The 19,771-nt window shown below is 44.8% G+C and overlaps 1 protein-coding gene and 1 long non-coding RNA gene across 3 annotated transcripts in view; both read right to left on the reverse strand.

Annotated features, from left to right (window-relative positions):
• The window catches only part of oprl1 (opiate receptor-like 1), an 84,162-nt gene extending 73,971 nt beyond the window's left edge, over positions 1-10,191 (reverse strand). Inside the window, exons 1-2 of one of the 2 annotated variants that reach the window (XM_076878327.1) lie at positions 9,969-10,191; positions 515-720 (exon numbers count right to left, since the gene is read on the reverse strand). In XM_076878327.1, coding sequence (XP_076734442.1) covers positions 515-687 — 173 coding nt within the window. In that variant the 5' untranslated portion in view covers positions 688-720; positions 9,969-10,191. Of the gene's footprint in view, positions 1-499; positions 721-9,968 lie in introns of both variants that reach the window. The other variant, XM_004567620.3, reaches the window with a different exon arrangement.
• A 990-nt stretch (positions 10,192-11,181) lies between these two features.
• Positions 11,182-15,462, reverse strand: LOC101483151 (uncharacterized). Its single transcript, XR_191625.2, has 5 exons — positions 15,291-15,462; positions 15,085-15,193; positions 12,924-13,079; positions 12,402-12,474; positions 11,182-11,989 (listed from the first exon to the last, which is right to left on the reverse strand). It is a non-coding gene; the product is annotated as an uncharacterized LOC101483151 (long non-coding RNA).
• Between the last annotated feature and the right edge of the window lie 4,309 nt (positions 15,463-19,771).

Here is a 19,771-nt window from a genome sequence, read left to right on the forward strand (position 1 = left end):
AAAACGTACATAGTCCTACACCTAATGAGTGGTTGAGACGCCCTAATCAGCAATCACAGCTGGATGTGTCATGTAAACCTGTCCAGATCACCAACAAAGCGAGCCAATCATCTCCACGGCAGTGAAGCCAAAGGAAAAGACAGCTCTTACTTTATAAACCTGCCTTTTAAATCTCTCATCATGTAAAAGTATTCTCTAATAAAAACTGTTTTAGCTTATCTGCGCAGCTTTGTAGTACTCGGGTCCAAAAGTTTCTCAAAAGTACGAAGGACTCCAGCTCAGAAAGGATGAAAGAGATTTTATTAAATGAGTGTTAAAACTGAAAATGAATAAAACATCTCCCAGCCAGCACACTGATGAATAACCCTCGAGGACAACCTTTTCTTTGTTGAAGCTGAATTATTTCTGTCAAAGCATCAGATCATAGAAGAAGTATCTGACTGCACTGCTATAGAGTCATATCCACCACAGCTTCAGTGTGAGGAGGTGTGTATCTTACCTTATGATGACATACATGACAAGGAAGTTTCCCACCAGACCAATGATGCACACGATCATGTAGACGACCACGATGGTGACCTTCACCCCCATTGGCAGGTAGTCGGTGTCATTTTGAGGGTAACTGAAGTTGTTCAGAAAGAATGATAAATTGTACGGCGGCAGCGCGAAGTCTTCAGGGTAGTCCATGTTTAGCTGAGATCGAAGAAATTTTTACGCTCACTGTAAAGGAAAAAAGAAATGTGGTTAAACACTGTAACATACAAAAATGTGATGGAGCATTTTTACGAGCTCTCACTTTTTAAGTTTACTCAAAAACGCCAAAACAATCATTAAAAAATGTGTTTGCCGGTCCTGTACAAAGGTTTGTAGTTACTGATTTATAAAATCAATAGATCAATCGCCCCATTTTAATTTGATTTCGAAGTGGGGTGACACGTGTGGTTGGAAAAAGACATTGATTGGCCATTTCAACCAGTCGTGTACACTAAAAAGTGTATTGTTCCTCTGCCCACTCTATCGAGGATGCAGCAGGTGGTGCCAAGGATCCCAGAGAAAATGGCCTGTATTTGTATAGCGCTTTACTAGTCCTTACAGACCCCAAAGCGCTTTACACAACCAGTCATCCACACATTCACACACTGATGATGGCAGCCACATTGCAGGCACAGCCACCCTGGGGCGCACTGACAGAGGCGAGAACAGGTGTTTGCGTCACAAAATAAATGCAGGTTTTTACGCAGGAATCTAGTGGATCTATCAACATACTGCCTTCCTGCAAAAGAGCACCATTGCTGGCCTAGATTCTGGTCTCAGTGAAGATTAAAGATAAGAAATACTTTCCAATGTTTACTTTAAGTCAGTGTTTTGTTTGTTATGGAGCAAATTGGCTGAGATTTCAAACTGAGCTTCATTATTTTATTTCACTTTAATGTTTTGCTCTATCCGTTGATAGACGTGAAAATAAACGTTTATTACAATCATGACCCCCTATGAGCAAGCACGTTGGCGACAGTGGGAAGGAAAAACTCCCTTTTAACAAGAAGAAACCTCCAGCAGAAACAGGCTCAGGGAGGGGCGGGACCATCTGCTGCGAGCCGGGTGAGAGAACATGAAGGCACTGAAATGTGAGAAAGGGCGTGGCAGTAAGGCAAAGATGGATGAACCAGAGGGCGAAGACATCGATCTTTCTGGATCAGTGCAGTGGCAAGAGAAAGCAGAGGTTTCTACTGCAGTTCTACAGGAGAACGGGTTTCTGCATTTACGGGAAAAGTCGATGTTGTTCTGTAGTGTTTAAAAACCCATGCACCCACGCAGACATCCTGTCTTCTCCACAACGCCCCCCCTGTTGAAACAGCTCACCTCGGAGGGTCCAGCAGGGAAGCGGTCTTACTCAGCCGGCTCCTTTTGAAGTCTGCCACTTAAGGCACAAACAAAGATGATCCTCAGCAGAGAGTTTCTGGGCTAATTAGCACGATTCGTCTCAACTTTTATCCTCATCAGATGATGATGATGATGACGTATGGTCCTTGATCCCACTTCTAACTGATCTAACAGCAGGTATGTGGTAAGCAGCGATTACTTAGAGCACCACCAGACTGACTTTGCCTCGCCTCTGTCAGTGCACCCCAGGGCAGCTGTGGCTACAATGTAGCTTGCTATCACCAGTGTGTGAATGTGTGTGTGAATGGGTGAATGACTGAATGTAGTGTAAAGCGCTTTGGGGTCCTATGGACTAGAAAAGCGCTATACAAATGCAGGCCATTTACCATTTACTTTGAGCTGTTGAGCTGAGCACAGGGCATTCGCTGCTTCATCAAACTGAGACTGCAGCGACGCAGCTGCAGGCCTAAAGGTCTGAGGCTGCAACCCGGAGAGCCGCTCCGCCTGGTCTGGGAGAAAAATCGCTGATGGCGGCCTTTGGTGCTGAGCAGTGAGTCGCTACATGTAACGGAAATATACCTGCATGCACACGGACAGCTGAAACACCCACTTGGGCTTCAAACCTCGCGGCGCTGTGGAGCGCAGCGATAGGGGACCTCTGTTAACTGCCTTCATACTAACTTTCTAATATGATCCGAATATGACAACAATTACCTCCAAATGTATGTTTGAATCTTCAGCGACAGGCTGTTCAACCCACAGCTGAACATCACACTGCTGCAATACAATCTGTTACTTATCAAGAATGTAGGTTTATATGCAAATCAATCTCTATAAGAAAAAACTATCAAATGATCAAAGTGAGTTTAAGGCTCTCCATAATTCAGTTTGCATTTGTCCTGCTGTGTTGTGTTGCAGCCTTTATGGTGATCATGAATGACATCTATGAGCCAGTCCACAGGAAGCCTGAATGACAGAGGACTCATCTCTGCAGCAACGAGACCAAAGATCAGTGAAAGTGAGTGTTTTATAAAGTATGAGCCAGCTCTTTGTCCACATGTGAGTTTGCTTTAACATTTGTGATGAGGTCAAGTAACACAGGATGATACTGTTTTAGTCCACCATCACATTATGACTGTTAGGATGGGTGCAGAGGAGGGCACAAATCTGCATGTGTGCAACAATGAAAACAGGAAATACGACACAATCATGTAACAAGGTTGGAGGGAAAAAAGACCAAGTATACACAAGAACATGTCTCAACTCTGTATATTTTTATATATTTTTATTTATTGCTTACTCTATTTAATTTGTAAAATATGTGTACACACACACACACACACACACGTAGAAAAATATTTAGTATACACATCCAGGAATGCATATACCATTATATATTGGACATATATTTATTAGTTTCAGATGTAGCCATTCTTGTATTTTGCTTGTTTACATTATTGTATTTTGCACAACTCTGTTGCTTGTGAAGCTCGCACACAAGAATTTCACTCACATGTGCTGTACCAATGTACCTGCACATGTGATGTGACAATAAAAGTGATTTGATTTGATTTGATTTGAATGTGTATGAAACACTAAAAACCTAAAAACCTTAGAAATAGGAACCATCTTATCTTAATGACCTTGTAGTACCATATCACCCTATTAGAGCACTTCGCTCTCGCTCTGCAGGCCTACTTGTTGTTCCTAGAGTATTTAAAAGTAGAATGGGAGGCAGAGCCTTCAGTTTTCAGGCCCCTCTTCTGTGGAACCAGCTTCCAGTTTGGATTCAGGAGACAGACACTATCTCTACTTTCAAGATTAGGCTTCAAACTTTCCTTTTTGCTACAGCATATAGTTAGGGCTGGACCAGGTGGGTCACCAGGTCCAGCCCTAACTATATGCTCCCTTAGTTATGCTGCAATAGACAGAGGCTGCCGGGGGTCTCCCATGATGCATTGTGTTTTTCCTTTCCAGTCACCTTTCTCACTCTCTAAGGTTACGTTCACTCTGCAGGTCTTAATGCTCAATTCCAATTTTTTAATCAAATCTGATTTTTTTGTCTGCTCGTTCACACTACAAATAAAATGCGACAGCAAACGCTCTCTAGTGTGAACGCTCAAAGCGGCCGCATGCGCAAAAGAAGACGTCACACACAACGCGCTGTTTAGACCCAGAACAACAGTATTGTTTGACTGATGGCCTTAATATAAAGACTTAGGACTTTACATTTCCCAATTTTTGCTTTAAGTTATTTTGTTATTTACATAATAATGTAAATAACCTAAAAATGATCCTTACTGCTGTTTTAGAGGAGCGGTGCTTGAAAGGATAGTTGCAGATTTCTGTCAGAATCTGCAGATTATACAGCACAAAGAAAATGTTCATGTTGTCTTCCCAACAGTTTCACTGACATCTACACTGGATGGCCAGGAAGCGTTCACGATGTCTTCTTGGGCGCTTCTCCGGCGCTGATAATTGGCGTCTGTCTTGTGTCAGTGACGTAAAAGACAGATTTAATGCGACGTGACCATCAAACAGCAGTCGCTTTCTAAAACATCAGATATGTATCGGATTCAGGACCACATACGAAAGTGACCCAGGTCGGATTTGAAAATATCGGATTTGTGCCGTTCACACTGTCAGACCGTGATCGGATATGGGTCGCAGAGGGTCAAAAAAGTCGGATTTGATGCACTTTCGCCTGCAGTGTGAACGTAGCCTATGTGTTAACAGACCTCTCTGCATTGAATCATATCTGTTATTAATCTTTGTCTCTCTTCCACAGCATGTCTTTATCCTGTCTTCCTTCTCTCATCCCAACCAATCACAGCAGATGGCCCCGCCCCTCCCTGAGCCTGGTTCTGCTGGAGGTTTCTTCCTGTTAAAAGGGAGTTTTTCCTTCCCACTGTCGCCAAAGTGCTTGCTCATAGGGGGTCATATGATTGTTGGGTTTGTCTCTGTATCTATTATTGTACGATCTACTGTACAATATAAAGCGCCTTGAGGTCACTGTTGTTGTGATTTGATGCTGTATAAATAAGGCTACGTCCACACGTACACGGGTATTTTTGAAAACGGAGATTTTCCGTTTTCATTTTTTTAAATCCCGTCCACATGTAAACGCTAAAAATGAAATGTTGGCCAATCAGAAGTCTAGAAGCCTGGCAGGGAAAGACTAAACAGGGTTTTGTACCCTCACAAAACATGAAGTACTTCTGAAAGTTTGTGTTTTTCTGGAAAGGCAGATAATTTTGTGTTACTTCTCAGGTGCCTTCATCATTTCCAACGTTAATAACTTAAGACAGTATTTTGGACTCACAACTTAGGAAAGAACAAAGTGCATACAGCATGCATAAATCTAAACTTTAAATTAAAAAGTTAATCTATTCAAATATTTGGGTTGTGTCTGTTGAATGAAAGCTCACTCTGACGCCTCTGTCTGTGTAAATGGAGGGACAGTAAGTGTGTAAGAGCTGCAGACAGTCAGATTAACAGCAACAGTATTTTGTCTCTATCCACCATTGTAGAAATCTCATGTAAACAATAACGTGGCGCACAGCGTGACGTCAAAAACGGCGCACACCTTTGAGGTTGCGTGAATAAATCTGTTTTCCTCGTCCACACGTAAACGCAAAAACTGAGTTTTCAAAAATCTCAGTTTTCAGTGATGGAAAAAGGTGCAAACACATAGAAAAATCTGTGTTTTCAAAAATACCGTGTACATGTGAGCGTAGCCTAAAGCTGAAATGAAATGAAAACGCACACAGAGGACACAAGATTCTGTATACATGTAAGATGCAGGAAGGAGGAGCTGAAGCAGATAATCACAAGAAAAGAAAAACAAAAACAGAAATGACAGAAACCAACAAACCAAAAGCACACAGGTCCTGAAAATCCAACAGAGCTGTGTCCTGTGGAGGTAACAGGAAGGACCGGAGGACGCCACCAGACACATCCTGGACTCAGAAGGCCTCATCGTCTGCTCTGACACAGGCTGCAATCCAACACATACATATAGAGAGAGCTGGGATGTGTGTGTGGGGCGTAAACACAGTGTCCACCATAATAAAGCAACACGTGTGTTACACGTCCACCGTGGCGTTACTGTACAGGCTGCTTCACCGCAACACGCCGGCATGCAGTTGCAGCAGCAATACATCACACTGCCGCCATAAAGCGGCGCCTGTCTCTGCATACTCATGAATATTCATCGAATCCCCGCAGCAGCAACTCGCCGCGGCTCCCCGAGGGTCCTGCCAGCCTTCATATACGGGCCTCCGTCTGCAGAGCGTGTGTGCCATAGCTGTGATTAATAAGCAGTTAAAGTTGAAGTCCGCAGTGTGTCCATGTAAGGCTGCGATGCCACACTGGGTGGGCCACTCTGTGCCACAAACAGCACAAGTGAGCACATCGAGGAGCTGTAATGAAAGGAACGAGGCACTGAACACATCTATGTATGTGGTACTTATTTAAAACAGGAGCTAACTGGTGGAGATGTGGATGGTGGTCCGGTTCCATCAGCAAACCGAGCTCCACGGGAATGAGAATCGAGAAGGAGTGGCGGTTCAGTCTTAGGCTGCTCCAGACTGCATGCCAGATATCTTTGGGCAGGACACTAAGCCTGAGTTGATTTCAGATGCTAGATCAAATGTTAGATAAAAAAGCACTTGTACAAAGTGCTTTGACTGCTTAGGTAAAGCAGAAATATACGTCCATGTACCATTAGCTAACATTGGCACACGGCTTGGTCCAGTTTTAGAAAGCTTCAGTTTAGAGCGAATAATGAGAAGGTCACTGCACCTTTAAATCTTGATTCCTTTCAGTCTACTTTTAGTGCATAAGAGCCCAGTGTTTTTTTCATGCCTCTGTGTGTTTATTTGGAGAAAGTGAGGCCCGAGACTAAATATGACGGGAAAGCTCGAAGAAGGACGGGTGGATTGTGAAAATGTAAACAGACAGAAGAAGGCAGCTTCCTCTAAATCTCAGAGGAAACAGGTAACACAAACAGCTGTTAATACGTCCAAACAGGTGAGGCGAACTGTGGAGGAAGAGGAGACGCACCCCTGCAGAACACACAAAGAGCTGCGGTCCTTCAGCAATGAGCCCGCACGTGTGCGCCACACAGGCTGATATCCAGCTGCAGATCTGCTGCTTTCCTTTAAAGGTCTGCAGGCGGGGAGCGTGCTGGCGCAGACGTACAGCTGCACGCAGAGACGGCAGGTCTACGGCTGCTGAGCAGGTCCGACTGCAAACACGCCGTTCGGTTACTGTTTGGATCCGAGCGATGATTCATTACTCCACACATCTCTGCACCGCCGTGTGCTAAACATGCTTCATCTTTATCAGCATTAAAGCCTCAGCTCATCCCATCCAGCAAAGAGGCACAGATGACACTGAACAACAGCTTCTCTGAATTCAGAGGAGTGATCCAAACGCTCCGAGGAGCTTAAAAGTTTGGCCTGTCTCCAGTTCAGGAATATCTCGTTGTGCACCTCTGGACAGTTTCCGATTTTTTCAGACCTCTCAGAGGATTTACTGTAGTCCGTGTGCTCGTCCTTTCTGTGGTGTGCTGGGATCAGTTTTCATGTTCAGAAAGTGGACGAAAAGGTTTCCTGCACACACTTCGTGCTGTTACAGGAAAACACCCGATGGGATTTGTGGCGCGCTGCCTTCAGGTTCCAGAGGGGATCCTTCACCTAACATTTAGTTTAAGATGTAAAATCTCAGCGTTCAGACTGACATGGAGAGCTCTGCCATCTCATGTAACCATGGTGACTGAGCTTGGTCTGTGTTCAGTCACTGAACGCTGCATTAATTCTAAGTTTGTGGTTAATCTCAGACGTGGCTGCTTTAACTGCACAGGACCAGGACCCCTGACCTGAGTTTATGTCCATGTGAGGATTTTCATTCTAAAAAGCTTTAAAAGAAAACCAGCAGGACTGCTTTGAGTTTCTTAATCCAGGCTTTAAGTTATGACGTATGAATCCTGCTTCCGGGTCCAAACTATCCATCCATCCATCCATTTCCTTTCGCTTATCCGGGGCCGGGTCACAGGGGCAGCAGCCCAAGCAGAGAAGCCCAGACCTCCCTCTCCCCAGCCACCTCCTCCAGCTTATCCGAGGGAATGCCAAGGCGTTCCTTGGTCTACCGTTCCAGGGTTACCGGGGCCCCGCCCTGGAGCCAAGCCCGGGGAGGGTGCCCGAGGGCGAGGTCTGGTGGCTGGGCCTTAGTCCATGGGGCCCGGCCGGGCACAGCCCGAAAAAGGGACATGGACCCATCTTCCTGCAGGCCCACCACCCGCAGGAGGCACCGTAGGGGTCGGGCGCAATGTGAGTCGGGCGGCGGCCAGGAGTGGGTCCAACCTGCTCTGCGTTTATTAAGGCTGTTGTGTTTTTTAACATGTTTTAATGTTTTGTAAGTTGTTCTATTTAATCTCCACAAGCCCCTAAAAACAGTCAATGATTACTGTCGGCCTCTCTCAGTTTTTATTACCACTGTTTATTTTAAAGCTCAGTTTTTAAGACCCTCCACTGTAACTACACATCATTATATAGCAGCTAGCCCAACTTCAGTAACCCTACAAACGTCACTGCTGTTTAGTTTTGTGTCTTCATTTATGTTGGAAGTGATAGCAGAGCTGTACGTTTGAATTTTTCAGAAATCTCTCAGTCAGAACATGCTATATCATGTTTAGGTGAAAGCTAGCGAGCTAACTCCCTGCTAACTTCTAACGCTGTTAAATATAATAAATCCTGTTTTCATGGATGCCTGGATGTTAAACTTCATTGTTACACCTGGTAAAGCAGCAACGCTGACCATTTTATTAAAGAATGATGCCGCAGTGTTCGTTTGACTTTGGGACCTGAAGCGGAATTTGGACCCAGACGTGGTTAATGACGTCAGACTTAAAGACCGGATACGTTTCATCCCAGAGAGTCTCAGATTTAAGCCCTGTTGGGACTCCTCTCTTTGGGACGTGGATCAAGCTGCGCCTCATCACATGAGCCATGGTGTGAAAACAGGTGTTGATCACTATCAGCAGAGGTTTCAGGTGAACCCATTGTGATGGCTTGCCTCACCCTATCATGTGACCTAATGAGGTCAGCTGACACAAGATGTGAGGGGGTTTGAGGCACCTGGGAAGGATTACATATGGCTGGTGTCGTAAGCCCCGCCCTCTGTCCAGTCACTGGAGTACCATGACCTGAATGATCGGGAACCTAAACGTCGTTGATTCAAAGCATTTATTTATTGAACTACCTTTCACTGAACGCCAAACTTTAGTCCAAACAGACGTCAAAGTTCAGCTTTATGAAACTGATGTGAGAGCAGACTGACTGCTTTAAGATGAAAATAGGACTTTTACTTTGAAAATCAATGTTTACAGAGCTCGTTTCCTTCAGGATTTCTCTCTTAAACAGCTGCAACAGTTCGTGCATGCCTTCCTCAGGTCTGAACACGATGCTAGCTAACATTACTGCCGTCATCGTTTTATTTCTCTTATTTCATCAAACGCAGCCGCTCTCTGCGCAGGATCGACTGACACGATTAAACTGAAGTCACTTCCTGTTTTTAACCTTGACTTATTACTGCAGGTACTTTCAGTTTTTTGACTGGTTTTGTTTTTAAATTTTCTAGAAATGGGGTCTTAAAGTCAGGCGGTGAGCCCCTAATGGGCCCTGGAGGTACTGCAGGAGGGCACTGTGATGACCACGTGACCATGCGTGTTCTCTGTGATAGGCTGGACTGAACATGAGCACATGAAGAGCAGAAGGGCGGAAGTTAGGAAGAACCGGTCCAAAGTTCGGGACTGCAGCTGTGCAGGAACCCGCCCTGCTTCAGCGCACGCACGTGGACGAGCCGAGCACCCAAATGCAGCACCGGGACAGGCCCGTCACGGGTCCGAGTGTACCTTAACGCGCGACACACCGGGCGCGCGTGCACGCACTCACGCATACACCTTAGAACCACTGCGTCGCGCACGCGCGGTGTTCGCTGACATGCACACGAAACAAAGACGGACACGCGCATCACGCACATGTCGGCGAGTACACGGATGACTGCAGCAGGCTGCGCGCACTCACCTCCAAGTTGTTGTTCGTCTCCGCGTCGATGCGCGCTCACGGCTCCGGTCCTCCGAGCTGAGTCCGAGCTCCGGCAGCGCGAACACTCCGAACCGAACCTCCAGAACCTCCAGGATCCACGCGGATCCACGCGAACTGCAGCGGGACAAAGAGCCGAGACAGAAGCTTCACCTCCAGCATCCGCGGCACCAACAAGAGGAGGAGGAGGAGAGGAGGAGGGGTCTGAGAGATGAAGATACTGCCTCTCTCTCTGTGATCGATCAGGGTGTGATTACCCCCCCCCCCCCCAACACAGACACACAAACAGGCACATACACACGGACTTCTTTTGCACATTTGAAACACCAGTAAAATCTGTGTGTGAGTGTATGTGTGTGTCTGTCTGTATGTGTGTGTGTGTGTGTGTGTGTGTGCGCGTGTGTCTGTCTCTGTGTGTGTGTGTGTGTGTGCGTGTGTCTGTCTCTGTGTGTGTGTGTGTCTGTATGTGTGTGTAAGTCTCTGAGTGTGTGTGTGAGTGTGCACGTCTGTCTGTGTGTGTGTGAGTGTCTGTCTGTATGTGTGTGAGTGTGCACGTCTGTCTGTGAGTGTGTGTGTCTGTATGTGTGTGAGTGTGCACGTCTGTCTGTGAGTGTGTGTGTCTGTCTGTATGTGTGTGAGTGTGCACGTCTGTCTGTGAGCGTGTGTGTCTGTCTGTATGTGTGTGTGTGTGTCTGTAAGTCTCTGTCTGAGTGTGTGTGTGAGTGTGCACGTCTGTCTGTGAGTGTGTATGTGTGTGTCTGTCTGTATGTGTGTGTGTGTGTGTGTGTGCGTGTGTCTGTCTGTGTGAGTGTGTGTGTGTCTGTCTGTATGTGTGTGTGAGTGTGTGTGTGTGTGTCTGTCTGTATGTGTGTGTGAGTGTGTGTGTGTGTCTGTCTGTATGTGTGTGTAAGTCTCTGTCTGAGTGTGTGTGTGAGTGTGTGTGTGAGTGTGCACGTCTGTCTGTGAGTGTGTGTGTGTGAGTGTCTGTCTGTATGTGTGTGAGTGTCTGTCTGTATGTGTCTGTGAGTGTGTGTGTCTGTCTGTATGTGTGTGAGAGTGTGTGTGTCCTGAGCTTGTGGTTTTCCTGCTGTTCCTAAACTCCTGTCTGACTGTATTCCTGCTTCTATGTCACAATGTTTGGGAAAATTCAACTGTGGAAGTCTGAAGGTCCACAGTCGTCCACATGATGATGAGATCACATGATCAGAGCAGCTCCTCAGTGCTGCTGCTGCTTGTAACGGTTTTGTTGTTGCTCAGCGGTGACCCGGACACGTCAGGCTGATCGTTTGATTGTAGAACGGTTCAGATGTCGTGTTAAAGCACAAACACACAGCATCCCTGTGACAGCCGTGCTGCGGCGCATTAAAAGCACGTTATTTTCAGAAATTAACGAATCTTTATTAAAGCCCAGAATGGCAATGTTAATCATACGAAATCATGCTGCAGATTCTGAGAGGCAGCTTTTCCACGGAGGTGTCACAGGAAGCTTGCACTTTCCTGTGACCTGTGGGGGGGTGCAAGGCTGGGGTGGGGGCCTGATGTTTCTGTTCCAAGGCCCAGATAAGTTGCCACAGTGGCGTATGACAGCTACCTGGTTACCGCCCTGCAAACGCTGCCCCTAAACGCTGACCTGCTCTGCCACCTGAGCTACAGCCACCCCTGGGTTAATGTGACAGGAAGAAGATGCTGAAAATGGAGCAAACTTCAGCCCGCAGCCCGAGGGCGGCGATTAATCTGCTCTTGCTGGTGCGATTACTCCTGATCTTCAGCTCCACACTGGGAGGGATTCTTCTCTGAAGCCCTCACATGGCTGCAGTTTTAAAATCTAAACGTTCACAGGAAGCCAGTTATCGAATTGCTAAATTAACCCAGCGTTTAATCTGCATGAAGGGGCGGGGCTGGCAGCCTCTGAACACGGGGCCTTTCACAGATTATGTGATTTTTCTTCCACAGGAAATGAGCCCTGAGTGTCACCCACTCCAAAGGCACAGGGTGATTAAAATCTATAGAGGTAGAAGATAAAAGACAAAATGCATCATTGTTGTAAAAAGCATGAGAAACTACATGGTGATTTTAGCACAGAGCCGTAAAACAGACACAGTTTGTGTCTGAGCGCGCTCAGTGCTGCTGTTTGTTTCTAAGGCGACGCACATTTCATTTATTTATTTATTCCACACATGGTTCAACAGTGTTTCATTTCCTTCATATAAATCCTCCTTCCCACATCAGAGGCTTTAAACTGGATCCATGAAGCCTGATGAAGGAGGCGTGGGAATCAGAGCAGAGGGAATGAATGTGATTGGCTGAACAGGTATCCAGGTGTATCCTGTGTTTGAAGCAGTGTGACAGACTCCGCAGCAGAGCTGAGGAGAACAACGTTAAGACAGGAAAGGCTCATTAATACATGGATATTACCGTGAGCGTGCGACACACAGCCCCCGCCTCATTCAGCTGCACGTCTGAAACATTCCCCCCAGCAGAGAATCTCCTGAAAACAGGTTGCAATAAAGGAATCAGTGAACTCCAGACCAGTGAAACTTCTCTCAGCTGCAAACTCGCTGCTGTTTAAGAGACTGACGGCAAACATTAAACACAAAAACACAATTCAAAGTGTATATGAGGCAGTGTAGGTGTGTCACGGTCCTGAGTGTGATGACTCAGTGTTTTTGTGTTAGTTAACGTGTTTCTGTTTTCTGCTGAGATTTCTAGTTCTTAGTTTTTGGTTCCCATGTTCTCGCCGTTTCAAAGGCAGTCATGTCTCAGGGTGAAGTCTGAGTCTGTGTCTTTGCATGTGTGTCGTGTTTCCTGTTTTACTTTGAAGGTTCATGTCTTATGTCAGTGTATTCTGTTTTGCTTCCTCCCTGTCTCATGTTCAGTTAGGTTCAGTTGTGTCTCCCCCCACATGCCATTTCCTCATTTCCCTCTGTGTATATTTACTGTGATGTCCTTTGCCCTTCGTCATGCCCCGTGTCACCCCTCCTCTCGGTCTCCTCACGCTTCCAGGTTTTCAGGTCTCTAGTTCCAGGTTCGTGTTCAGTTTTAGGTTCTGTTCGCTCCACGCCAGTCATTTCCTGTTTTGCTCGTATGTCACAACTGTAAATAAAAGCTCAGTCTCAGCAAAGTCTGTGCCTGCACTTGGGTCCTTTCTCTCATCTGTTCACCAGTATAGGGACTAACACGTTATTAAGTAATGCATTACAGTAACTACGTTATTATTGTGGTAACGAGCACGGTAACTAATTATTATGCCAAAATCAGAATAAAATGTGAACAGGCAGGACTGAGGCCTCAGTGTGTAGCTGTCCATACCTCAACGTTACAAAAGCACAACCACTGTCCACACCTCACAGTAAATGATCATTTCCATTTTAAGCATTTCCAAATGATCATTTCCCATACTGCCAGTATAAATATACACAGTATACGGCATCACTACAATATAGATGTTTTACACACTCCTTTTGTTGTTGACATTTACTGGCTGTGTACAAAAGGCCACACTCTTCAAATTCATGCCAACTAATATTTTTACGTCCAGTAGGTGGCCTACTAGAGCAAATGAAGCTTCAAGACGCTTTGCGCTGGGGGGAACCAATTGGATGAAAAGCTTCAGTGCTTCATGAAGCTTCATCTGCCCATCACTATGTAAAGGTGAAGAGATAAGGGGACTGGCCATCCTACCTGTGTCAGATAAGAGCCGAAGTTAGAGCTGCTTACATTTAATCATTGTCGGTAACCTAAACATATGTTATGTTCTGGACATTTTCCAGTCTGGTTTCCGCAAATTGCATTCCACTGAAACCGCTTTGCTTAAAGTGTCTAGTGACATTCTGATGGCAGCAGACTCTGGAGAGTACACTGTTCTGGTTATGTTGGATCTCAGCTCTGCTTTTGATACTGTTGAGCACAGCATCATGATAAATAGGCTGAAGGACTTGTTTGGGATTACTGGCGTTGTTTTAAAATGGTTTATGTCGTATCTATCTGAGAGATCCTTTACTGTCTGTATAAATCATGTGCTGTCGGAAACATCAGTTCTGCCTTCTGGGGTACCTCAAGGATCTGTTTTAGGTCCTATTCTCGTTTTGCTGTATATCCTCCCTCTAGGCCACATTATCAGACGTTACAATAATATTTCTTATCATCTCTATGCTGATGACATTCAGTTGTACTGTTCTTTCAAAGCTTCTGAGTTGTATAAATTGTCTTATTTAAATAATTGTCTGTCAGAAATCAAACAATGGTTAAATGACAGTTTCCTTCAGTTAAATGCAGATAAAACAGAAACTTTGATTATTGCACCTGATCACATGCTCTCAGAAATTAGGCAGCATATCAGTTTTTTAGACCCTTCATTTCAATCGAGTCTCAGAAACTTGGGTGTTATATTTGACAGTTCGATGTCTCTTGAGAAACACTCTAAACAACTTGTCCGGAACTGTTTTTATCATCTAAGAAACATTTCTAAACTCAGGCTACTGGTGTCAAAGGCAGAACTTGAGGTGATGATTCATGCTTTTATCTCTTCTCATTTGGATTATTGTAACGGTCTTTTTACGTGTCTCAACAAACCAGCTCTGGATCGCCTTCAGTCTGTACAGAATGCAGCGGCAAGACTTTTAACTGGTACAAACAAGAGGTCACACATTGCTCCAGTTTTGGCTTCTCTCCATTAGTTGCCTGGAAATTTTAGGGTTCATTTTAAAATTTTAGTTGTAACTTTTAGAGCTCTGCACGGTGAAGCTCCCCAGTATATCTCTGACCTGTTGAAACCTCATGCTTCATCCCGAGCACTCAGGTCTTCCAGTCAGAGACTACTGGTGGTCCCACGTACCAGGTTTAAAACACGTGGGGATCGGGCTTTTCAGGCACCGAGGCTGTGGGACTCTCTGCCGTTGTCTTTACGCTGTCTAGACTCTACTGACTCCTTTAAAAAGCAGCTGAAGACATTTTTATACAAACGGGCTTTTAATTAATTTTAACTTGTATGTCTGATATTATTGTAAAGCACTTTGTGATTTTTATCTGTGAAATATGCTATATAAATAAATTTTACTTACTTAACATATGTGAAACGACAATTTGTGAAAGTACTCACCTGTCCTGGTTGCTTCTTTTCTTTCTTTCTTTTCTTTCTTACAGTTGTATTGGCGGTTGGCAAACAATTGAAAGGTGCATTACCGCCACCAACTGGTATGGAGTATGGTCTGGAACGACGCTCAAAAAAAAAAAAAATCCTCAAATCCTTCCAAACAGGTTCCCCTCTTTTAAAAACTGAAATAAGGCCTGATAACTTTTACTTACCGATTCCTTTCACAACAAATCAACCAGATCCAGTTTGATTTTTAGGTTACTAAGATTTTGAATCAAATGTCTCCTCTCAACCTGATACCTCGGACACTGAAACATAACATGTTCCACAGTTTCCTCTACCCCACAGTAATCACATTTTCCGGTACTATGTCCTGGTTGCTTCTTGCAGGGTGTGAAGCAAAAGAGTGGAAGCAGCTCAATCACCTGCTGATGAGCTCCTGGAGCAGACCAGTGTGCCAGGTTATGGGAGTGTGGTTAAGAAGGGCTTTAATTTAGATAGTAATGGTTGAAGCTGATGTTATTGATGTGTTTATAGTATGTGTTGGAAATATGTATATGTTTGTTATGTGCTCCAATGTTATTGTATGTTTGTTTGTGTGGAAGGTTATGTTTTCATTTTGAGTAGTTAACCCCCATACCTGGGCTAGTCCGGATGCTCACCTGAATGGTAGAGTATAAAGGAAGCCATTTTGTTTTTAGTGGGTTGTTGGTGTTTGTGCTATTAACATGTGCCTTCTTTAATAAAGTGCCAGTCCATGGATATATTTTATTCCAGTCTCACGTCATATTATTGGAAGGAACCTATGATCGCCAGCCAAAACTGACAAGTGGTGTCAGGACTGCTGCCTCTAATAAATGAGGTAAACATGATGATGAGAAGTGGAAGGCAAAATGACTTTAATGAGCTGGCAGAGGATGGTGAAGGTGCTACAGCTGATGCAGTGGCTAAACCAGGAGCTAAACCAGGCGATAGACTGGATGAACTGACAGATCTGGTTGATGCAGTCTCAAGCAACAAGAGACCAGAGAACGGACAAAGAATCAGCCCGACAGGAGCAAAGATGGAAAAGTATGCAACACCAGTTTCAGCAAATTCAACCTCAGGTGAAAATGAGGAGGGAGGTGAACCTGATGGGGGCCTGGTCTGACTGGTCAGCAGATGTGGTCTCTGCCAAGACAGGAACCATTTCACTAGAGAGATCCCAAGTTGTTGCCACTCACTCCAGATGATGACATTGAGCATTTTCTCACAACCTTTGAGAGAATGGCTCAAGTCTGCCATTGGCCGAGAGAAGAATGGGCTGTTCGACTCGTACCTCTGCTCACAGGTAAAGCACGCAGTGCTTATGTGCATATGGACATTGCTGATTCGGAAGTCTATGATAAAGTAAAGGATGCCATTCTTGCTCAATATGAAATAACTGCTGACACATACAGAAGAAGGTTTCGAGCCCTGGATATTCACCCAGGTGAAACTCCAAGAGAACTTTGTGTGCGATTAAACGATATGTTTTACAAATGAAAAATCTACAGTGAAAGACATTTCTGAACTGATGATCTTGGAGCAGTTTCTGAGGATTGTCCACCCAGATCTGGAGGTGTGGATCAGGGAACGTGCCCCCAAATCTGCAGAGGAGGCTTCACAGCTAGTGGAAATCTTCATCTCTGCCAGAACAGGATCGAGAGGAACCACCTTTGGCCGGGACAGCTTCGTGACTGGACAAAGTAAGTCTGATGGGGGTGTAAGGAGTGGTGGTATAGACCAGAGTAGAAGTTATCCTGCAAGCAGACATTTTGTTTCTGGTAAAAGTAAGAACACTAAAAAGTCACATTCAGGTTCAAAATCAGATGTTAGATGTTATCACTGTAACCTTCACAGCAACAACACATATGGCCCACCCTGGAGAACTGGTGCCAGAGGAACAACCTCCTTCTAAACGTCAGTAAGACAAAGGAGCTGATAGTGGACTTCAGCACTAAGCAGGAGAGGAACTACCAGACCCCCGTCATCAACGAGTGCCCAGTGGAGAGAGTGGACAGCTTCAAATACCTCGGAGTTCACATCACGCAGGACCTGTCATGGTCCTGTCACATCAACACCGTGGTGAAAAAGGCCCGACAGCGTCTCTACCACCTCAGACGCTTGAGAGACTTCCAACTGCCCTCCAAGGTGCTCAGGAACTTTTACTCATGCACCATAGAGAGCATCCTGACGGGAAACATCTTAACCTGGTTCGGGAACAGCACCATGCAGGACAGACGAGCTCTACAGAGGGTTGTGCGGTCAGCTGAGCGCACCATCCGCTCCGAGCTCCCTGACCTGCACTCAATCTACAGCAGGCGGTGCTGGACCAAGGCCAGGAAGATTGTGAAGGACCTCAGCCATCCCAACAACAGACTGTTCTCTCTGTTGAGGTCAGGAAAGCGATTCCGCTCCCTGAAGACCAACACAGAGAGACTGAGGAGGAGCTTCTTCCCGCAGGCGATACGGTCTCTCAATCACACCACCACACAGTACTGACCCACACATACAGTTCTTACACACACTGGACATTCTGGACATTTGTTTACACTAGTGGCTGCTGCACAACTACATTGCATGGTCATGTAATCTAATCACTTTATCACAAGTCACTGAAATAAATCACTTTAAGCATATTTGCACTGCACAAGACACTTACACATGTGGATTACACAACCCTGGACATTATATTCTTCATTTCCAGTTAATACTTGTACAGCTGCTGTTATTGTGTATATATTTATTTATATTTCTTCATACATTCTTATATAGTTCTATATTGTGTATTTTGTTGTACAGTTATTTTATTTTCAACTTTAATTTATATATTTTATTTTATTCCTTCCTAGTTAAATTTACCCTTTTTAATTTTTCATATTTATTTCCTATCTTATTCATAGCCTTTTCCTTTTTTGTTCTCTTTAGGTCACGAGCAGTTGTCCAAGCATTTCACTACATATCGTACTGTGTATGACTGTGTACGTGACAAATAAAATTTGAATTTGATTTTATATGGATACACCGTAACAACATGGGAATGGTTGGTGATATTAAAGTCCTGTTTGTGGCACATTAGTATATGTGAGGGGGCAAACTCCTCCAGATGGGTGGTGACCATGGTGGCTATTTAGAAGTTGGCCATCTTGGATACAACTTTTGTTTTTTCAGTAAGAAGAGGGCCTTGTGACACATCAAGCTTATTGGTAATGTCACAAGAAAAACAATGGTGTGCTTGGTTTCAACGTAACTTTATTCTGTCATGAGTTATTTACAAGTTTCTGACCACTTATAAAATGTGTTCAATGTGCTGCCCATTGTGTTGGATTGTCAATGCAACCCTCTTCTCCCACTCTTCACACACTGATAGCAACACCGCAGGAGAAATGCCAGCACAGGCATCCAATATCCGTAATTTCAGGTGCTGCACATCTCGTATCTTCACACCATAGACAATTGCCTTCAGATGACCCCAAAGATAAAAGTCTAAGGGGGTCAGATCGGGAGACCTTGTGGGCCATTTAACTGGCCCACAATCACCAATCCACTTTCCAGGAAACTGTTCATCTAGGAATGCTCGGACCTGGCACCCATAATGTGGTGGTGCACCATCTTGCTGGAAAAACTCAGGGAACGTGCCAGCTTCAGTGCATAAAGAGGGAAACACAACATCATGTAGAAATTTCAAATATCCAGCAGCCTTGAGGTTTCCATTGATGAAGAATAGACCCACTATCGTTGTGCCCCATATACCACACCAAACCATCACTTTTGTTGTTCCAACAGTCTTGGACGGATCCATCCAATGTGGGTTAGTGTCAGTCCAATAGTGGTGGTTTTGTTTGTTCACCATTCACATAAGTTTGCCTCATCACTGAACAAAATCTTCTGCATGAACTGAGGGTCCTGTTCCAATTTTTGTTTTGCCCATTCTGCAAATGCTGTGCACCGATCTGGGTCATCCTCGTTGAGATGCTGCAGTAGCTGGAGTTTGTAAGGGTGCCATTTGTGAGTAGCTAATATCCGCCGAAGGGAAGTTCGACTAATGCCACTCTCCAGTGACATGCGGCGAGTGCTACGCTGTGGGCTCTTGCTGAATGAAGCTAGGACAGCCACTGATGTTTCTTCATTAGTCACAGTTTTCTTGCATCCACATTTTGGCAAATCCAACACTGAACCAGTTTCACAAAACTTAGCAAGCAGACCATTCCCATTTTATTACGGTGTATCCATATAAATGGCCCACCCTGTAGATCAGGACCACAACTTACAGAAGCAAGAAATTATTCTGCAGGCACAGCCAGAAAGTGCAATCCCCAGTTTGATCACCACAAGAGCTCAGAGTGCAAATGACCTGTTGAAAGAGCTACCTTTCTATGATGAAGAATTGGAAGTAAGCCCAGCAAACCCAGCTAAATCTCGAGCGCAAAGATGAAGAGACAAATTTAGGGGTTCATCCAGGTTAGAGGTTGTAGACCAGAGTCCCAACTAGGGCTGGGCAAAACAATTATTTTCCTAATCGATGAATCCAACGATTCATTTTTCAATCCGATTCTATTTTGATTTGATTTGATTATCGATTATTTTCCCATTATTTGACTTGTATAGCAATTTCATATTTACTAATTTATGTATCTCAATGAAAAACACAAATTTCTTCATTTGAACACCT

Source organism: Maylandia zebra, linkage group LG20 (assembly GCF_041146795.1).
Source record: "Maylandia zebra isolate NMK-2024a linkage group LG20, Mzebra_GT3a, whole genome shotgun sequence".
Lineage (NCBI taxonomy): Eukaryota > Metazoa > Chordata > Actinopteri > Cichliformes > Cichlidae > Maylandia > Maylandia zebra.